The sequence below is a fragment of the Gymnogyps californianus genome, chromosome 1 (assembly GCF_018139145.2).
Source record: "Gymnogyps californianus isolate 813 chromosome 1, ASM1813914v2, whole genome shotgun sequence".
NCBI lineage: Eukaryota > Metazoa > Chordata > Aves > Accipitriformes > Cathartidae > Gymnogyps > Gymnogyps californianus.
This window is the reverse complement of record NC_059471.1, coordinates 131,110,122-131,129,798: the sequence shown is the minus strand read 5'-3', so window position 1 is coordinate 131,129,798 and position 19,677 is coordinate 131,110,122. Positions and strand designations below refer to the sequence as shown.

The 19,677-nt window shown below is 37.1% G+C and overlaps 1 protein-coding gene across 1 annotated transcript in view; it reads left to right on the top strand.

Annotated features, from left to right (window-relative positions):
* SPAG17 (sperm associated antigen 17) overlaps positions 1-19,677 on the top strand; it is a 117,279-nt gene that overhangs the window by 9,240 nt on the left and 88,362 nt on the right. Inside the window, exons 3-5 of the mRNA XM_050894300.1 lie at positions 70-129; positions 14,069-14,200; positions 17,901-18,105. Coding sequence (XP_050750257.1) covers positions 70-129; positions 14,069-14,200; positions 17,901-18,105 — 397 coding nt within the window. The remainder of the gene's footprint in view (positions 1-69; positions 130-14,068; positions 14,201-17,900; positions 18,106-19,677) is intronic.

The following is a 19,677-nucleotide window of genomic DNA, read 5'->3' as shown; positions in this document are numbered from 1 at the left end:
GAATAACGAGTAAAATAATTTGTGTAAACTTAAAATATTCTCACAGTAGAATGCTTTATTTCCTTGCAGATCAGAGAATCTGGAAATCAAAAGGGAAAAAAGGTTAAGGATGTGCCTATGTACTATGAGGTAGGTTAAAACATGTATTGGAGAGTCAGTGCTCTTTTACACTGAAGTAAATACAGCTGTGTGATGGTGTTATGCATACCTGAGTAAATGCAAATCTATTGGATGTAGCTGGTAAAAACACTCAACCATCTAGATACTTAAACTGCTTTCTTTTTGTGATACCAACAGTGTTCTGTTGGACTGCTAATTAAGTGAGGATCAAGATGTCTTTTTAGGGATATGAGTTTTATTATGTTAAGAATACGTTATGTGGTCATATTTTGATGATGGTGTCACAAATTACAGAAAAACGATTAGACTCTGCTCTCTCAGATGCTCCCAGTAATTTAGAGACTTATACCTTCATTTATGGGAATGCAGTCCCATAAATGAAACACCATCTCTGTGTGCTAGTATCCATTATAGTCTCAGTTTGATGTTAAATTCTAACCTCGTTCGTCTAGTGGGGTATGTCAGCGGGGTTAGGAATCATGCTTAGTACAAAGAGTGCTTCCTCCTACCTTGTTAATGTTTACTTACAGCTTGTGAGAGGTTATAAAATCCTGTGATTAATTAGAAGATTGTTTAAAATTTTCTCAGGTAGAGTTTTATGGCCCTACAGACCTGGAGCATAAAGAATTTTGGATCCCTCTAAAAAGATCTTGTTTGCGTTTTAGTTCTGCAATGACTAATAAACTTTTTATGTGTCTCAGGTTTTGGTGGACTTTATAACAGGTCTTTTTAGTTGCAGTCTGTTTTTTAGTAATGCCAGACTACTATCTGAAAAAGTCCCTTTGGAATTATTTACCACTGATGTGACTGTGAATTTTATGCAATTAACCCTCTTCGTTTAAGACTAGCCTCCCAGGCAAACTCACCCTTATATTACCTGGTATGTAAAACCTCTTCGGTCCTATTGACAGAAGGATTTTGAAGTCTAGCTCTAAGCAGAAGCTTTGTATGATACCTGTATTTAATTACTAAGAGCAATTTTCCTTGCAAAGTGGATACTTATTAAATTCCAGCTGTCAGTGCTGTGTCTCATTAGCTACTTACTTTACTCCTCAAAGACATTTTTTTCCTCCCCTCCTTTAACAGAGAATATAAAATGCCTGTTCTGACCTTTTGCTTGGACTCAGTTTCCGTTCTGGCTGTAGCAAATTAAAAGATTGATCATGTTGCCACAAGCATTAAGATCCCGCCTCTCTGGGCAGAATTTGCTCCTGAGCGTTCACTTAAAGTCCATGTGCAGTTTGTGCATTCAAAGCTTTCACTGCAGTAAGGATAAACAAGTACGAGGTTAGCACAGAACACAGGGTTGTGAAATGTTCTTCTAAGAGGAGCGTTTCTATCTTCACCACATATGGTTCTCTTCTTTGTGGTAGGATTCAACACACTGGCATTTCCACAAGTGCATATTCATTTCTAGGGAGACTGTAAATGAGATTCCTGACATTGAATGGTCTTTGAACATATGACGTGTACATGTGTGTGAATTTGGGACTGACGACATACATAGTAATGTGGTTATTAATGGTATTAATAGTAACATTGTTACCCATGTCATTGGTCTTGCACATTGTGTCTACTGAAATGCAGGGGTTTTTAATAAATTTCAGTGCAGCAGTCTGCAGTGCCTACAAGTCAAGAAACTTTAACAAACTGCTCTTGGTATATTGCAAGCTAATTATATATCAATATAAAATAATTTAGAACAGACAACAGGAATTATTTCCCTTCAAGGTTTCTGTCATCTGTGTTGTATTTCATATCACTCTTACTGTACAAAGTGAAGAGGATCAGGGTAGAGTTTATGAATATGTAGCTAAAAGATTTCCAAATCCAGGAGAATTAGGTGTCTAACACCTTTTCTGTCTTTTAAGTGACTTGATGGGAGTAGGAGTCCTGATTGATAATTTAGTGCTAATTCCAGCACTTAATTAAATGATGTTAGGCTGAGTCTCTTGTAAAGATGCCATGGAAATTTTTTTTTCTTTGTATATGGAAGGGAAAATGTTACACTTCCTGTAAAATATCAACAGATTTCATAATGAATCAGATTAATTTATCATGTACAGTTTTTCCAACAGACAAGACCTAAAACTACAGTATGTTTGAATAAAATATATGCATTTTATAAGCAAGGTATGTATCTTTTATTGTTTATGTACCTGTCTGTTTTGTCAGCTTTCTATTAAGGTTGGTAATGTCATGTGTAATTAAGGTGCTTTACCACTACTAAATATGATAGTGTTTTATTTCCAAACTTTGAATTTTGAAAATCTATTCAAGCCTAAATTTTCCATACTAGATTTGTTCATGAGGCTGATTTTTTGTTTGGGTTTGGTTTTTTTTTTTTTTCCCTTGAAAATTCTGGTGAGATTGAGTTCAGAGGCTGTGTGGATGGAAGGAATTTTTATTTATTTATTCCTTGTAAGAGTAGTTTTCCAGTTTTGTTGGGCTCCCTGGGACAGGGTCAGGAAAGTTGCCATTATGTTACCTAGGAAATTTTGAGAAGGAATCTTGTCCCATACTTATACGGGAACAAGCTGGAGCTGGGGAGTAGTACCATGGTGAGAAAAGATTGTGAAAGAAGATGGAGCCTCATGTGGCCTCTTCATGCGAGAAGACTCGTGTGAAGAAGTGGATGACGTTGCTGAAAATGGACAGTTGAATAAGGGACATGGCCATGAGAGAGAGAGGGATGGAAGGAAGGGAGAGAGATGTGGAACGATTTTGTGGTTCTCTCGGATAAGCTGAGATGCTTGGGATAAAGGGTTGTGGAAAGATGAAAAAGGCACAAATGGCAGAGACACGAGCAATTTTCTTTGGATGTGGATCCCAGAACACTGCCTTCAAAATGTGTCCCTGTGCTTGTGAAGCCAGCAAAACTGAAGTCTTGTAACAGCAGCATCCTTCCACACTGCTCTGACTCATCTCCAGGACAAGCTATCCTGCGTAACCAAAAAGGCTTAACTGCAATTAAAAATATTAATCTTTATTCCACTACCTGTCAAGAATTAATATATTAATTCTGTTTCTCACAGCAAGGCTCCTACCTATAGTTGTCAAACTGGAAAAATATAATCAAATCAGGTGCCAAATCCAAATCATGGCCCATTCTCATCCTGGAATTCTGTGAGACTGGAGCAGAATAAATCAGTTGTAAATAAGTATTTCCCAGCTGTTAATCACTGGGTAGATAGCTAACTCTACTGGTGTCTCCTGCATTTTGAGGATGGGAGGCAGCATGAGCAGTGTGCATTGAACTCTAGAAATCCTTGCTAGACTTATGATTCCTTGAGGACAGGAATAGGTGAGTAACTATAAAAGCTCCTAGGCATGGCAGAATTATATATATAGAAAAAAAGCAAACCTAAGGAGTAAATTCTTCTGCTAGGCTCTGTATAGTATGCTGTGGAAGAGTGGAAGCATGCTTTAAGTAGAAAAGGAGCGCACAACCCAGGGGAAGAGGCTATTACACAAGTAGAGTGAAGTCTGTGATAGCAGCAAATCCCATAATTTGCAGGGGCTAGGAGGAGGAGGTGATTGGAGAAGGCATTCATACTGGAAAGGAAAAGGTAAATGGACTATCTGGGATTTGAACCTCAAATGTAGTGGAAGTGTTTGGTGTAGTTGAAAGGAAAGTTTCCTGCAAGTGATTTTATTATTTTATTTTTTTTATTCTGCACCCTGTCTTTAATGATGCCTTTTTTCTCCACTTTGTCTTTCCTTCACCTGCGAGACACAGACCTTTGAAAAGAAGAGTTTTCCTTCTCCCTTCGTCTCTAGTAAAACTGACCCAATGCTCTCTGTGTTTTTCTCAGTCTAAGCTGGAAAGGGCTTGGTAAATGCCTAGTATTTTAGGTTTACATTGTTACTGTTTACACTGTTCTGGCTTACAAGAGGATTTAAATAGGAGTTATGTCACTTCTTTGAGAGCTAACTTTTCTGGTCAGGTGTGAAAACTTCAGACTTGTTTTTCAAGTGTAATTATGATTTGGTTTCCCAAGAGACCATAGTGAATGCTACAGAAATGAATATATATATATGCACAAAATAAGATCACTAAATTGTTTTGATTCTTCTTTTTTGGTGAGAAATGCTACTGACAAGAAAATTTGTAAACACTGTAGCCCAAGAGTTGGATTTCTTACCAGTGTTGCTATCACCAGTTTGTTTTATGTTCTGTGAAATTAGTGGATAGATAGATTTGATTGGCAGAAGAGACTATTGTGACCTGTAGCACAGGTCACAGTATTTTTTTTAAAAAATAATCTGTCTTGAAATTTTTAAAATCAAGATTGGATGTTTTTTCTAAATGATTGAAATCAATTGAGAATCTGCTACAACTTAATTTGTTTCCGGGGAGGACCTTTCCTGGTAAAAGTTACTTCTAGTTTTGGTGTAAATGTATGTTTCAATGTATGGCTTGCAGCCATATTTACAAAATTAAATAAAATCTTTCAATTAATCTTCTCTGTGTAGAAACTTTGAGATTGTTTTCAAATTGTCCCTTAATTTTTCTTGTTATTTAGCAACGTGTAATAAATTCCATCATGTTTTTTTTCAATTCTTTAATAATTTCTGTGAATCTTCTCTAACAAACATTTACAATTCACTATTTTTATTTAATTTTGGACACCGAATGGACTTAGTGTTTTTGTTGAATACATATCAAATACAAGCATAACATAATGCTTGTACTCCTGTTTGATAGCTCATTGTATACAAATCTGAAGATTGCGTAAGTTATCTTGGCTGCTGCCTTGCACTGAGAGTTAATTTTGGATTGATTGGCTCATCCTTGACCAATGAGTCCTTCCCAAAGTTACCACTTTACAGGTTGTCCATCCTGTAAATTCGGCGTGTTTTCTTTCTTCTGAGATACAAATCTTGTAATTTAACAAAATCAAATCATACTGCTTTCTTGCACTATACTAACTACATTAACCAAATTTATTTGTATGAATGAGTTTTCCACTACATTCTTTATATCCCCTATGGTTATTGTGTCTTCTGGAGATCTTATAATTGAAGACTTTGTGTCTTTTCCCAGATCACTGACAAACTTTTTTAAATAGAGTAGTCTCAATGTGTTGTATACTTCAGACCCCACAAGAAACTCACCTGTTTGATGATGACTCTTTGTTTGTAATAGCATTTTTAGATCTGTCAGTTAATGAGTTTTAATCTTTGTAACTGCTTTCTAAATCAATAGTCAAAGAATACTTAGCGAATTCTGCTTTTCACTATATCATGTTATCTATTTCAACTAGAATTGCAGCCTTACCAGAGAAAGCTATTCTTTGAAAAGGCCGCCACCTTCCCCCCCCCAAGAACAAAATTGAACTGGTAATAGTTATTTTACCCTCCTTTTATTTGTTGTTCATTGAATCCTCCATTAGGACATTGAGGAAGTCATATCAGCTCCTCTGTTATTCTGCAATGATCAGCATTATATTGCCAGTTCTTAAAATACGTATGTTATTCTAGTTTCCCTTTTTTAAGCGTTGGTGTGATATCAGCTTGCTTTATTTACTTTAAAACTGCTGTTGTTCTCCAAGAGTTCGTCAAAGTCAATATTCATCATCTAAAGAGCTCCTCAGCTACCTGTTTTTAATACTTCGATTGCATTGTCCAGGTCTACCGGTTTTTGGTATGCCTAGCTTTAAAAGCTGCCTTTTTGCAACTTTCTATTGATACAGTTGGAAATAACTGCTTATTAATGAAGTGATACAACCATTATTATCTGTTGTTTTTCCGAATATAGAGCAGAATAATCACTGATTAGCCCTACTTTTCCTGCATCTGTATTGACTCTTCTACTGTTTCCATTTAATACCACACCAATGCCATGTTAAGGATATTTTTTTCCTGATACAGTTTTAAAAAAAAGTAAATCTGTTATTGTCCTTATCACTGCTGGCATACATTGTCTTTCCCTTGTCTTTCTTGCTTTTCTTCCTTAAATCTGAAATAGCGAGGACTTTTAAATCAGGCTGTCCAGGATCTTGTTACCCATCTGATTACACTGAATTATCTCTCTTTGATTCTTGCATGTGACAAGCAAGCAAACATTAGCTTGCATGTCACATACAGGAACTGTTAATATTTAAACAGAAGAGAATATAGAATTCTGATTACAAATTGTTCTGTTTCTTGTCATCGTTGGCTGAACACAGGACCTGTTTGATTCTCCTGTTGACTTGCTTCCAGATCTGCATGGCAAATGGTTCTTATACAAAACCTCACTTTATTTTATCTCCTTGCTAAGAGGGAAGAAGTATCAACTCAGATGATACTTCAAACTTCAGGACTGATAAAAGCAGGAGAAGTGCCAGTTTTACTGTCTGAGTCAAGATACATAACAGCCAACCTGTATCACCAGGCATATTGAGATATCAGCCTAGTTGTGCAGTCTCAACAAACAAACCAGGGAGACCCCCAAATTAAATCCTCCTACTGCCAAGCATAACGGAACAGTTCTCCAGTCAGCCTTTGTCAGATGCTATTGTGTGGATGCAAGTTAAGAGAATGTTATTGCAGAATGACTTGGCCCTTATACTGTATGGGTATGCAGAGGATTAATGCTCAAGAAACAGTTGGGAATGCCTTTTAGAGAGGTACTGGCTCCAGGGAAGGGTAAGGGACTTTAAATCCTGCTGTGGGCACTATCTACTCATCTGTTTACAGCTCTGTTGTATCTGTTACCAAGCTCCTATCAGGTACATCGTAGTACAGAACATAGTATGTTATGTAAATGATCCCACTGCCTGAGGTGGTACATTTACCTGAGATATTTATTGTCTTGTCTTCGGAGGAGGGTTTAACTACTCTGCCTCCTGGGTCCAAGTATTTAGGTCAGTTTACTTAAAAGGATGCTAAGGAAAAAATTCATTAGCTTAGGTTTAGCAAGTTTCACAGCTCCCATTGGTCTTCAGCAATTTGTGACTATCAATATGAATAAGCCATATGGAAGACTACCAGTGTCTGCACATCAGCTGAGATTAGATTTACCGCTCTCTTCATCTCACAGGAGACCTTTATAAGCAATTCAGTTTGCTCTGCTGCCAACTGAATAGGGACAATTTATGGCTGTGCCAAACTGTGCCAAACTATTCCGAACAGACGCTATCACACCCCAGGCCACAAATCTTTGGCATCTTCAGATGAACTGCAAACTTGGGTTATCCACATTCCTCCTAGATAACGTTAAGGTATTCCAAGCTTTCCTACATCTTGAAGATTTTACTAGAACTTACTGAGAAAAAGCTACACGAGCTTCTACCTGTCCTACTTACCTTAATTCTTACTTCATAATGCCTTTCACTGGTGGACTTCTTAGTGCTTGCTAAATTGCTTGGACAGACAGTTGACTTGCTAGCACCAATATCCAAGAGAGTAGAATATCATTGTCAAATGCCTTCTCATAACTTTGCGAAATGGAAACAAAAGAAAATATCCTGACAAAAGAAAAGGCATTCACCTGGATTCAGCTGCCTTTCCAGGACAGCAAAGATCTCTCCTAGTTCTGTGTTCTATATGCCAGTCTAGTATGGATGTCTTAATGACCTAGGTCATCCTAGTGGCATTAGAGGGGCGTGTGTGATCAGGTAAATAGTTCTAAGCCTCGGGTAAGAGCAAAGGGATTTTTATTTCAAATATAGGAAACCCGTGCCACCTAAAAAGAATAAAATGTTACCCAGAGTAAAGACATACCACCACGTCTTTGTGTCAGTCTTTGCCATTGTCAGAGCATCTGATGCCACTGCATGATCAATAGTGGCCTGTGTAGTCCTTTGAGCTATCAAATTATATGCCTTCCATTTGGGATTTATTTATTCCATGAGACTGAACTGTTGTTGCTATGAAACAATCAGTCCTAGAAACTGTAGTTGTTTGCAGTCAATTTCTAAAGTCTCTCCAGTTCAGTATCCCTTTCCAGGGACCCGTCTAAGGACAATATGTCATGTTAAGAAGTACCAGGATTTCTAAATGCTGAAGCTGGAGCAAAAAGTCTTGAGCTCCTGCAGGAAAACAATCTGTGTCCTCTAATTTTCTGTTTCCTAAAATCTGAGAGGTCGGGTTCTGTTATTTACATGAGACAATTGAACATGTTCATCTTTTCTTTCCATTTCAGAATAGCAACTCTTCTTCATAATCCTAATTCTAGGATTATAGAAGCAATGCCCTCTGCATGTATTATTATTATTAATTTACTACTGTTAGTTGTAATTATTTGGCCAGAGACCATTCATAAAACTCAAAATTGCTGACGATTTATTTTCTAGGAAAGAAACTTGATACCTTTTGAAATTCATCTATCTATTTAAAACCTCCTTTAGAACACTGGTGAGACATTGATTTTGCTTCCTAGATTGCAAGGTTTCCTACATGCATGCAACTTGGTATATAATTTCCTGCTTTTTCTGTGCAGGTTTTGTTGAAATCTCTGTGTAAGTAAACCAAAGAGCAATTATGTCTGTAAGACTGTCATCCTTAAATTGGTAGAGGGACCCTCTGGAGTAGCTAAAGGAAATGCTGTTCTCTGTTTTGTTGCCTTCAAAAATTTCTGGTGACTATAATCGGTTAATTAAGGACAATAGAGTGTAAGACATTTTTCTCAAGTAGAGCTACTAATCCCAGAATCCTTTGCCACCAAAGGAAAAAAAAAAAATGTCCAAAGCCCTGTTGCAAAGCTGGACCAAGGTGGAAAGATCCTGCCTAGGAGTTTTGTGGTGCCAAGCCTACGAGGCTGTTGGGACTTCCTGGCCCATTAGTTCTGAGGCGGCTTCGGAAACTCTGGCAAGATGTAGCTAGATGGATTCTGCCAGCACCAGGGTTGATGAGTCAACTTTGCTTCTTAAATCTTTTTGTTCCACCTCTGATTGGGTTCTCTTCCTAGCCAGAACCAATGTTGGAGAAGCGTGACTAAATCCTTTAGCTTTGTAATGTTCATTGTGTGGATCCAGTTGGCTGGAATTACTGGAGACTATTTACTTCTCGGAAGCATAAAATATTCTGCTCCACAATGGAGAGACTTTCTGGGCAGATTCATACCACTGACATGTAAACATTTCAAGATTTGATCATGGCAATATATCTCTTCTTCTGAGCACAGATCACAGCAGACTGGCCTGTCCTTTCTTTTTAAAAAGGTCTGGGTTCTGTAGTTCTTCAGAAATCACTTAAATGCTATTTCAACTATCTCCCCCCAATCAGAGTGTTAAAAGGAAACAGATATCTGAAGGGTCACATGAGAAAACCTTCCCTATGCATAAAACTCCTCCTTCCTGAGATAGCAATGCTAATGACTGATCTTTGGAATCACTGGATATTTGTATTGTATTTTGTCTTCCCTTAAAGCAGTTTGTTTTGGTAGCAGTTAGGTGGTCAGGAAGCCATAGGAGGTACATGTCATAGATGATGAGAGCTCTTGTATGAGCTCTTTAATAAAGCCAAGGTGAAAAGTCATCCTAATTTTTATGTAATGTATTTTCTCATTTTTACTTAGGTTATTCACCTGTTTGTATTTCCCTTAAAACATTATTTAAGTACTTGTAACACTAAGACACATATGCTGTACACATGTCTTAGAAAGTTCTCATTCTGCATTGCTGAGATTAAACCAGTTAAGGTATGCCCTCAGGTTGCACATTTTCTGTAGAGAGAGGTTTAAAGAACAGACCTTCTTACAATGGATATTTCTAACTGGGTTTCTGCTAACCAGATCAAGCTGTGTTGTGATTTGGCAAAAAACACACACACGCATACGAGCGACAACATACTTTTCTAGGGCACAAGCAGCCATTGCTGCTGCTTTGAGAAATGTTCTCACAATAGAAAGGCAGATATTTAGTACATGAACAGCATATGTATTTGCTCAGTATTGCTCAATAGTGAAAGTGTCCTGTCCTTATTTTAGTAGGTTTGTTTGAAAAGGACTCCGAGGGGCAGAAGGAGTCATCAAATCCACTTTAATTTTTTTTTAATTCTCTGGAATACATGTTAGTAGAGTCTTCATTGGTTAACGAAGATGATTCATTGGCTTAGCTTAAGTTTTACAGTCTACCTTGTGGATACATAAGCTCTATATGGAGCTCTGTTCAGATATGCAATAAATAAATTTACTGATTTACATGGGTCCTTAAGCTCAGTTTGAATTGTGAGTCATTAATTCACCAGTGAAGGATAATGATTAAGCAAGTGATCTTTTGACATCATAGTTGGGAAGAGGTTCTGAGAGGAAAAATGAAACTAGGTGAATGGCCTGATAGTAGAGACTAAATTGCCTTTCAACACACTGCAGGTGTGATCTGAAAGAAGTTTTTTCAGTTAGCTCACTGCCTTCCTGGTATTCTTTCAAAATAATTGATCGTAGTATGCTATAGTCAATGAAATGACATAAGCAGATTCAGAAATATTTAATAGTATGTGTAAAGAAGTCTTCTTTGAACAAAAGAAATTTATCAGTATGACACATGCAGCTTTTGTTCCCTAGTCTGTCGTGAAAGCTGCTTGTGAGGGATTCATGATACTGATGGCAGATTGTAATAAGTGAAGGTCGCTTTTTTCCCCCCTGCTTTTATTAGCTTACTTGGGAAAATACATTTGAACAGTAAATAATAACTTGGTTGGTACGTGTAATCCATATAGCCTCTTGACTGATGGCTCTCCTGCTTCAAATTGACTTGAACTGTGTCAGCTACTAAGGGATTTGAATTACTGAGGAGTTCTTCTAGGAACCATTATGGGTTTTTTTAGGAAGTGTTATGTGAGCTGAGGTATATGTGATGGCCTGGATTTCTTAAAGTTTCAAGAACAAGAAGGAAGAAAGGGCTTTAGAAAGCTCACCCTGGATATGGGAGAACTACACTATGAAATGGGCTGACCACTGTTCATAGCAAGTGATGCTACTGCTTCCAAGTAGTGATAAAGCTGTGAAAGCTGATAATGCAATTTATCACTTTGAAAGCTTTTCTGATTATGATTTAGCAGCCACAATGGTTCTGTATATTGAAAAGGAAGCATTTCAAAGAAAGATACCATAAAGACTCTGACTTTAAATGTTTCCTTAACTTTTAAGACCCGTCTCCTATCTCAATGGCGCTGGCATCTGCCAATAGTATAGTGTCACTTACAAGCACTCATGCAGTGTTTGAATGGCTTGAAATACATGCCCTTTGCACCAGGCAGCTAAATCTCTGCATGATTCATACTGCCACCATATGAGATCAAATACTGCATCACTGAAGCCTTTCTGCACTTCACAAATGTGACCCCTGCTGTGTGAGGAATGCTAAGTTTCCTCTTCCTTTAAAGGAAAAGAGGCCCTACCTAACTGAGTTTGTCCATCCAAGTTTCCATGGTTTCTCACATAAGAAAAAGGTCATCGCTGGCGGGATGAAGTATAGCCAATCTGAAATGAATCCACTTCATAGCATCCCAAAAAATTCCTTCTGTACTCCTACCAAGTCTTTGTCTTCAGCTTTTTTTTTTTTTTTTTTTTTTTATTGAGGCTCTGTGGATTCTTAACTGTTTATGCCAGGTGCCTGCATAACTCACAGGGCCACAGATGACGTAAACATGCATAAGTGTAATAAATTTAATTTCTTTTATCTACTGTGCATAGATTGATCTATGTTCTGTCTTTAAAATAGCAGCGATGAAGGATTGTTTTTTATTTGCTTATGCATAAAGCAGATTTTACATTGCTGTATGAAAAACTATTTGCTTTCTTTGTATTGCCAAATGTAGTGTGCTCATTTTGTCTTGGTCTTATTTGTCTGACCTCTCTACACAGTCATGGAATGTACTCCTGTTAAATAGTTTGGTTTATGCTTCTCTAATGCCTCACGTAAGAAAATTTGTCCTTCCCATCCACTCAGAGTTGCCCAGCTCACTATAGACCTTGGACAAGTCACTTCATTTCTGCATTCTCTATCTACAAAATAGGAATAATCATGATGCATTGCTTTTGACTGGTAAAATGCTTTGAACTTCTCAGGAAGAATGGGTTGTAAAAGTCTAAGCATTCCTTCCTTCTTCCATGAACAATAAATCAGGAAGTGCCATCAAGCTGGGTTACTATATATACACTTCTCAGGAATCCTTCCAGAATCCCTCCGTTTCCCCTCTATTGTGTTTCAAGAAATATGCAGCTCATCTAGATTAGGCAATTGGGAGCATCCCTTTCCATAGGCTGTTAACACCGCTTCTGCAAAAAAACCTATATGAGAATTTTTCCCTCTAAGGGAAATTACTATGATTTTTTACCAAAGTCTCTTTCTTTCAGAGCACAGATTTGTGTAGCTAGATCTGGGTAACTATTTTTTGTTGGGATAGCTAGTAGTTTCTAGTGTGCCTACAGTCTGTGGGAGTTTTTAAGTCTGTTCTTAACATATCCTTGATTTTTCTGCTGTGACTCTGAAGTCAATGGGAGTCTTTCCAGAAGCCTTCTATGGTTGGCTTGTTGAGATAGTGACCAGTAAGTAGTCTTGCTCTGAATACAAAAGATGTAAAGCAGAACTGATCTTAACCATGATGTATTTTCCTATGTGTATGTTGAGGAGATCATCAGGTTTATTAGTGTTAGAGGGGCAGGATTGTTTTGGGAGGGTTTAGAAATGCAAATGTTTTGGTTGTTTTATCTCCCTGTTATGCGATTTGGAAAAATCTGAATTTTAAGAGATTTCTTTTTCTGTACTTTGCTTTCATTTGTATGAAACAATTATTCGGCGTAGAATAGTCTGGATTCCATTTTGGCTTTGTTTTATTCAGAGAAGCATTTTTAGTGGCTACGTTCACTTACCTAGGTTTTACTTGAGAAGTGAAAATTTCTAAGCTGGGCAAGAAGCTATGAAAGCTCAAAGCTAATGGTGGTGTTTGCATTAGACAAGACACAGTTCAGTGAGATGCAGTGTGCACCTTCATTGTCTGAATGTTAGCAAGCAAAATTGACACCATATGTGCCCAACTGTAATTGCTCCAAGAGAGGAAAAGAGAAACATGTCAGAACATTTGAGTAACACCTAATTCAGCCCGTGGCTATAAATAAAGCTGATGGTTGCTTAAAAACAAAAGTAGGAAAATATTATGGTTATATTATTCCTCAACAGCGCTTCCTACATAGGTGAACTTTATTACAGAGACAACACAAGTGAAAAGAAACATATAACAACTTTTTATGGTATTTTTATGTTATTTTATTTTTTTCGCAGTAAATAAAGTGGTTATGAGGCTCCAAGGAAAACGGCCCAGATGTTAGTGAGTTGTATGAAATTTAGTGGAAACAAGCTGTAAAAAACATAGTCATAAAACAGCCTGTCAATGCCACACATCTGGACAATGCAGCTGTATGTTCCCGCTGCTGTCATCACCCTAAGAAAACTCAATAGCCTTATTTCACCCCAATTAGGCTGCATTCCAACAGAATCAGAATTACACAGGGAGGGGGTGTATTTTCACCAAGACAGACCCTCTCAAATTCCCTTCAAGAAGTTTCTATCTTTCATTCAGGGCTAGCGCCTCAGACACTAGTCACTTTGTAAACAGTACTCCAAACTTTTCCCCTTGATTTGCTATCTGTTAAATGCTTTTTAATTTATTACTTTATAGTAAGTAGTTGCTTAATGTTGCTTTTTTGTTTGAAACCTAAAAAAATGACATTTTACTGTGAGAACTGTATGTCTGTTGACCTTTATATAAATCATAGAAGTTTTCTCCATTCTAGTTTTATCTCATACTATAGCAGATATAACTTCATTTGAAGTCTTAGGAACCAAAGAATAGCTATGTGTCTTACTGATATGTTGTTTTTCTGAAAGTGTGGCCATCTTGACCCACGCATTGTACAATGTGAGATAGCACTTCCTCATTTCAGCATGCAAAATGTATGTTAAATGCAATATTAAAACTATATAAGTAATACTTATTTTGGGGTTTTTTTTCTCTGCAGGTGATAGAAGTAGCCAAAGCCATTCTGGACAGTGGTGAAGAAATTCCTGTAACACTAACTGGAAAGCTGTTGAAATTTCAACTGCTTTGTCTCAAACAGAAGGACCTTCAGAGAAGAGAAGCTGAAAAGAAGGTACTATAGTATGCCTTAGGGAGGATGCTTAATTAACTTTATGAAGACACTTCTATTCTAGTACTGTTTCCATAAATTCAGCTTTCTCCTCATGCTTAACTTCCTAGAGCTGTAATTGAAGAGAAATGTGAATAGAAATTTATCTTTTTAAGTTAATTAGATTTTGGGGAAGAAGCTCTCAATTACTCAAATGCAGGTGAGACAGGGGAAAAAAAAGAAAAGAAAAAATATTGTGCAAGAACTCTTTGCTAGAGTGAGAAGTAGTAATGTCTTAGCTGAGTCTTAGGACCAAGAGAAAATAGAGCTAGAAACTGACTTCAGCTGAATATATCTCTGCTGAAGTAAAGGTAGGAGAGGTTATTACTTGAGAGGTATCAAGGATAGATGCAAAGCAGCACTATGAAGAAATTATTATCATGAATCACCTCTCTGGAGGAAATTTGGAGAAGTTATCTATTCCATCCTCCGGCACCAAGGCAGGATAAAATTTACATAAACTGTTCCTGGCAGATGTTTGTTGAACCTCTTCTTAAAACCTTCCACTGCTGTGCTTTCGCTTTTCTATGGCAATCAGTATTACTGCTCAACTATCTCTGCAACGTAGCCATTTGGAAAAGGTTTCTAACCTTATCAACCCTGCTCTAATTTAAACTCATTACTGCTTCACTTCTCACTCTGTATGGGACAACAGTTCTTACCCTCCATTCTGCAGAAATCTATTACATATTTAACTAAACAAACCCAAATATGTCATGGTTTCTAGTTTTTGATTATGCTTGTTCCTCTCCTCTGAACTCTCTCCAAATAGTTCATATCTTGAAGTCTGCTTCTCAGAACTGGGTGCCACATTTTCCAGTGTTCCCAAAACTCACTTCCACATATTCTTCAAGATCGTCACTACTAGCTCCAAGATTGCCTCAGTCAGATTGCTTATGTGTTCTAGGAGGAATTTCACCAAGCTTGCACAGAATCACAATCAGATCAGACCTCTAATTGCTTTCTAACATCTGTAATTTAAAAAAAAAAAGTTGTCAGCGGTACTTTTCAACAATTTACTGAACAGTTGGCCTTTGCTATAGTCCTTTTCCAGCAAACATTCATGCAGCTGAAGACCATTATCAGAAAGTCATATAATTGCTGCAATAGTTTACCCTGTTAATTGATCAAAAACTATAATGTAAAATGTGATGACATGGAGACCTAAGCAGTCTATGCATGTAAAAGATGCAAGAAGAAAACGGTTTCATGGATTTTGTGTAGTTGAAAAGTCTGTAAATTTCTTTATCAATAATTCTATTTGTGGGAATAATTAGTGGATGAAGTATAGCGCACAAGCACAAGAACATTAAATGCTAGGTGGTAAATTAAAGTTGTGTCCTGTTTCCATAGAACTCAATTGCAAAATTGATTAGCAAATGGAGAAAGTAGTGGCTTTTCTCTTAGTTATCAGTCAGTGCTGATAAGTAAACTGTAAAACAAGAATTTGAAGTTTAAAGATTAGGCACTTCAGTATTAAAATGGAGCCTTTAGCTTTGATTTGGCAAGATCACTCTTGTAACTATAATTTTATTTCCCTGGAGAATCTGAGGATAGTCGGTATTGAAGGTTGAAGAATCGCTGGAACTTACAATTTCTTCTCTGTTTTAGCCAAAGAATCTGGACAAAGTTGTCATCTCCTCTGGATTATATCTCTATCAAAGCATGACAGGCAAACGAGAGCAGCAGTTGAAGGACAGACAGAGTCAAGAACTGGGAGGGCTCTTGGCTATGAGGATGCTCTGCAGTACTGAATGGGCAGAAACTGACTTTTAATTTAGAATTCTAACTCTAAATTGTCTGCCATAAAATTTTTAATCCTTTCCAACTAGCTTGTACCGTACAAGTTCCATTGCCAACAACTCGGGGATTGAAACCAGGATTTTCCTAGCAGATCAGTTCTCAGAAAGCCGACATAACTGTCCATTGTTATTTTAGAATAAACACCAGTTAATAGAATGGATTGGCAGAAGAAAAACAGCAAGTGAATAAACAAAAATAAACCATTGTGAAATTTCTGTATTTATTTCCTTAAGAGCAGAAGCTTGTCATAAATTGACAGGTGTATGCATTTAAATTAATATGCAGAAGAGAAGAAGTGTTTCTGAATTAGAAAACTGTTTGAGGTAGTAAGATTCTGTAATATGACACTTAAAATAACAAAATTACAGAATGTAAAGCTAATGGAAGATTAGAAACTCCACAAAAAGCTGCATCTTGTAGGGAAGGAGAAATATGACATTGAGAGGAAAAGAAGAGAGTCCTAGAAAGGAGAGGCTTTTACTTCCTGAGGTATTAAGGTCAACTAGCGTTCTTTGTTGGAATCTTGGCAAGTTCAGAAATGTCTCTGCTCATTTTAGACTTATTTACATAGAATGATGCAGATGCAATAGATAAAGCTGATTGTGAACTTTGTAGCCTGATGATTGTATCATCTGTTTTGATGTGTTTATCAGCTTAGAATTCAAAGTAGTACTATCAAAATCTTTGGTTTGAAATGTCCGAAGTAGAATAAATTTGAAAGAAAATAATGAAAGCATCCAAATCCCCTATTTCACAGCACAAATAGTTTTAAGAATCTCTTGAAGGCATTTCTAAATTTTACAGAAAGGGAATGCATGAAGAAGGGAAAAGCAGGAAAAGATTTTCTGCTTTGGTTTTGAATTTGAACTAAACACAAGTTCTCCAGCTGGGAAGTCTGCTTTTCCAGCTGGATATAGGGAAACCAACTGTGTAGAGTCAACTGCCCTATCTCGTTTGCATGGAGAGCTTTTCTCATTGCTTTAATAGCCTTTAAAGTGACACCAGCAGGATGGCAACAGTAAGTTAAGTTAATATCGTTTTATTGTATTTAATTTAGCTTTACAATCCTTAAATGTCATTGTTGCATAGTTAGTGTGTAGCACTGCTGCTGGGTAGAAATAAGGTGGAGGCTTTCTTGCTCTTACAGCACCTCACTTTACCTTAATATATTTTGGATTATTTTAATTTTAGACTGGCTCTGAGCTTTCTGGATTTATAGTCTGAGGCTTTGGAATACTTACGAAATCTTTTTTCATTCTTTACTCTTAAATTACTGAGCAGAACGTAATGTAGGTGTTTTTGTTTGAAAACAATGAGAATGGCTGAGTAATATCCTGTATGAAATGAGCACAAGACTCTTGGTTCTAGTTTATAGTAGACAGATATCTACATCAAAGAAAAATAGTGCTGGTACCATTTTACACCATACTCAAGAGTGTTAACAGAGATGCTAAAGACTTAACAGAAATTGAATTTTTGTCTTATTTCCCTTCAGTGCAGGGAACATTTCTGGCTGATGCAAGTGCTATAGTGGCAGTAACTAAAGCAGAGTGATTCTTTACTTGTCTTTCTACCAGTATGCATTTCATTAGTTTTGTAGGTATAATGTCTACCTACCTCTCACAGTTCCTTTTTAATGTGAAGTCTTAACACTATGATTTAGTAAGAATATAATAAACTGAATGGTGTGTTTGAGAAGGATAAAGCAGAGTGTTCAAGACAGCTTCACCACATCAACATTATAGTGGCTGAGAGGGAAAAGCGTTCAAATAAAAAAATTGAACCACTAAAATTTTACAGCAGTCTGCCCTTTGTTCTGCACAGAGGCTACAATGAGAACTTAATTTATTCATCTTGTCAGGCAGAAGAGCAACAAAAGGAAAAAGACGGAGGGAAAGAGAAAGCTAAACCTCCTGGCAAGAAGGAGAACCTCCCTAGTGCCAAGACAGCTGAGAAAGAAAGGAAAGGAAAAAAGACAGAAGTAGGCCCTCTAGCACCAGTCACTGTTAAAAAGGACACCCAGCTGAAGCGACGGGGAATAGTGGAAGAGGAAGACAAATACATTGGTATGTAAAAAATGCAGATATACTCCTGATAAACTTGCTAGAAATCTTGCAACCTAACTTCTGAGTACTTTTTTTTGCTCCGTGTTGAAAAGTCAAGTTCTATTTGGCAATACTAAAGCATTGCCACTTTGCATTTGAAGAGGGCACTGTGTTCTGCTCAGTATTAGGATAGATTGTGCAGTCCGAGAAATAAAATACAGATGAGGTATATGTAGCATGTCAACATCAAAATGTTTTAGCATGTGTAAGACTAAAAGAAAGTGGCTAAACAAATCGTACAGAAAACCTTTCTTACAGAAAGCTTTTGGAATGACTAAATGCATTTGTGTCAGTATCCAAAGGTGGCTTTCTCCTTGTATTATTAAGTATAATAGAGCTGTCTACCATTGTTTGGGGATGAAGCCAGGTTCTGTACAAAGGGCAATATGATTTCATTTGCTGTAAAAACATGTGGATAGAACTGAGACCTGAAGAAATCTACTCCAGAAATGAGCTATATGAGGTAAAGAATAATATGCTAACTAGTGCTGAGAAAATCTTAATACATAGCACCCATGGTTACAAATTTCACTGGAACAAAAAATACTGCAGAGTATGCTTAGCTCTCATTAGATCACAGTTGTATCTAATTTGGACCATAATATGTTTGAACTACATCAACATAAACAGGATCTCTCCCACTGGAGAAGCACTTGCTGATTTTTGGATGCATTATGTGTACCTGCTATTCCCTAGTTGAACTGTTGCAGGCTTTCCACACTCTTTCATCAGACCTTCATCTGCATCTCATTCGAGATCAATGGCACTCTTCAAGCATCTAAAAAGCATCAGTCCAGGTGTTTAGAGCAAGTCTGAATCTTAGTGAAGCTTACAAAAGTACACAAGAACAGAACAGTAGCTATCTATGCATAGCTCCTCATTTTTTCAGATAAGGCTTGGCTATAACATCATTCTTTTGGTGATTTTAAGGTTTTTCAGGGCCTGAAAGGAGAAGTGTTCAAAGAAACATTCATGCCTCTAAGAATCCAAGCTGAAGTGATGTAGAGAACTCATGTCATCTTACTAAAATTGGTACAGAATGTACAGTACAGTGTGGCTTTGGGTGGGTATTAATGTGCTTCCACTAGGCCCTGTAGAAACAGTTTTACCAGCTCCAACATTTTTTTTTCTCCCTACTGCCTTGCGGGATGGGCAGAAAACATCAGGTACCTGTATAAGATATCCATGCTTTGCTGCTTTGTTAGTCACAGTTAATGAGAAGACAAAGTAAGGAAAATACAAATTGCCTCCAAAAACTAACAGCCATGAAAAGTATCCTTGTTTAGTATGCTTAGTAGCTTTGTATTATGAACTACTAGCACTGCTGTTAAACTATGATTTTATTGACTGGGATTTGTCTCATTAGTCCCAAGGATATTTACAAAATAGCAATACTTGCAGATGACCTCAAAGGAGAAGTTGTTGAGGTATTTTGTGCTTGGTCACTTGCGCTGTATTTAATTTTACAGTCATGACTGTACTGAGCTGAAGCCATTCTGAACAATTTACCACATGCATTGTGCATCCACACAG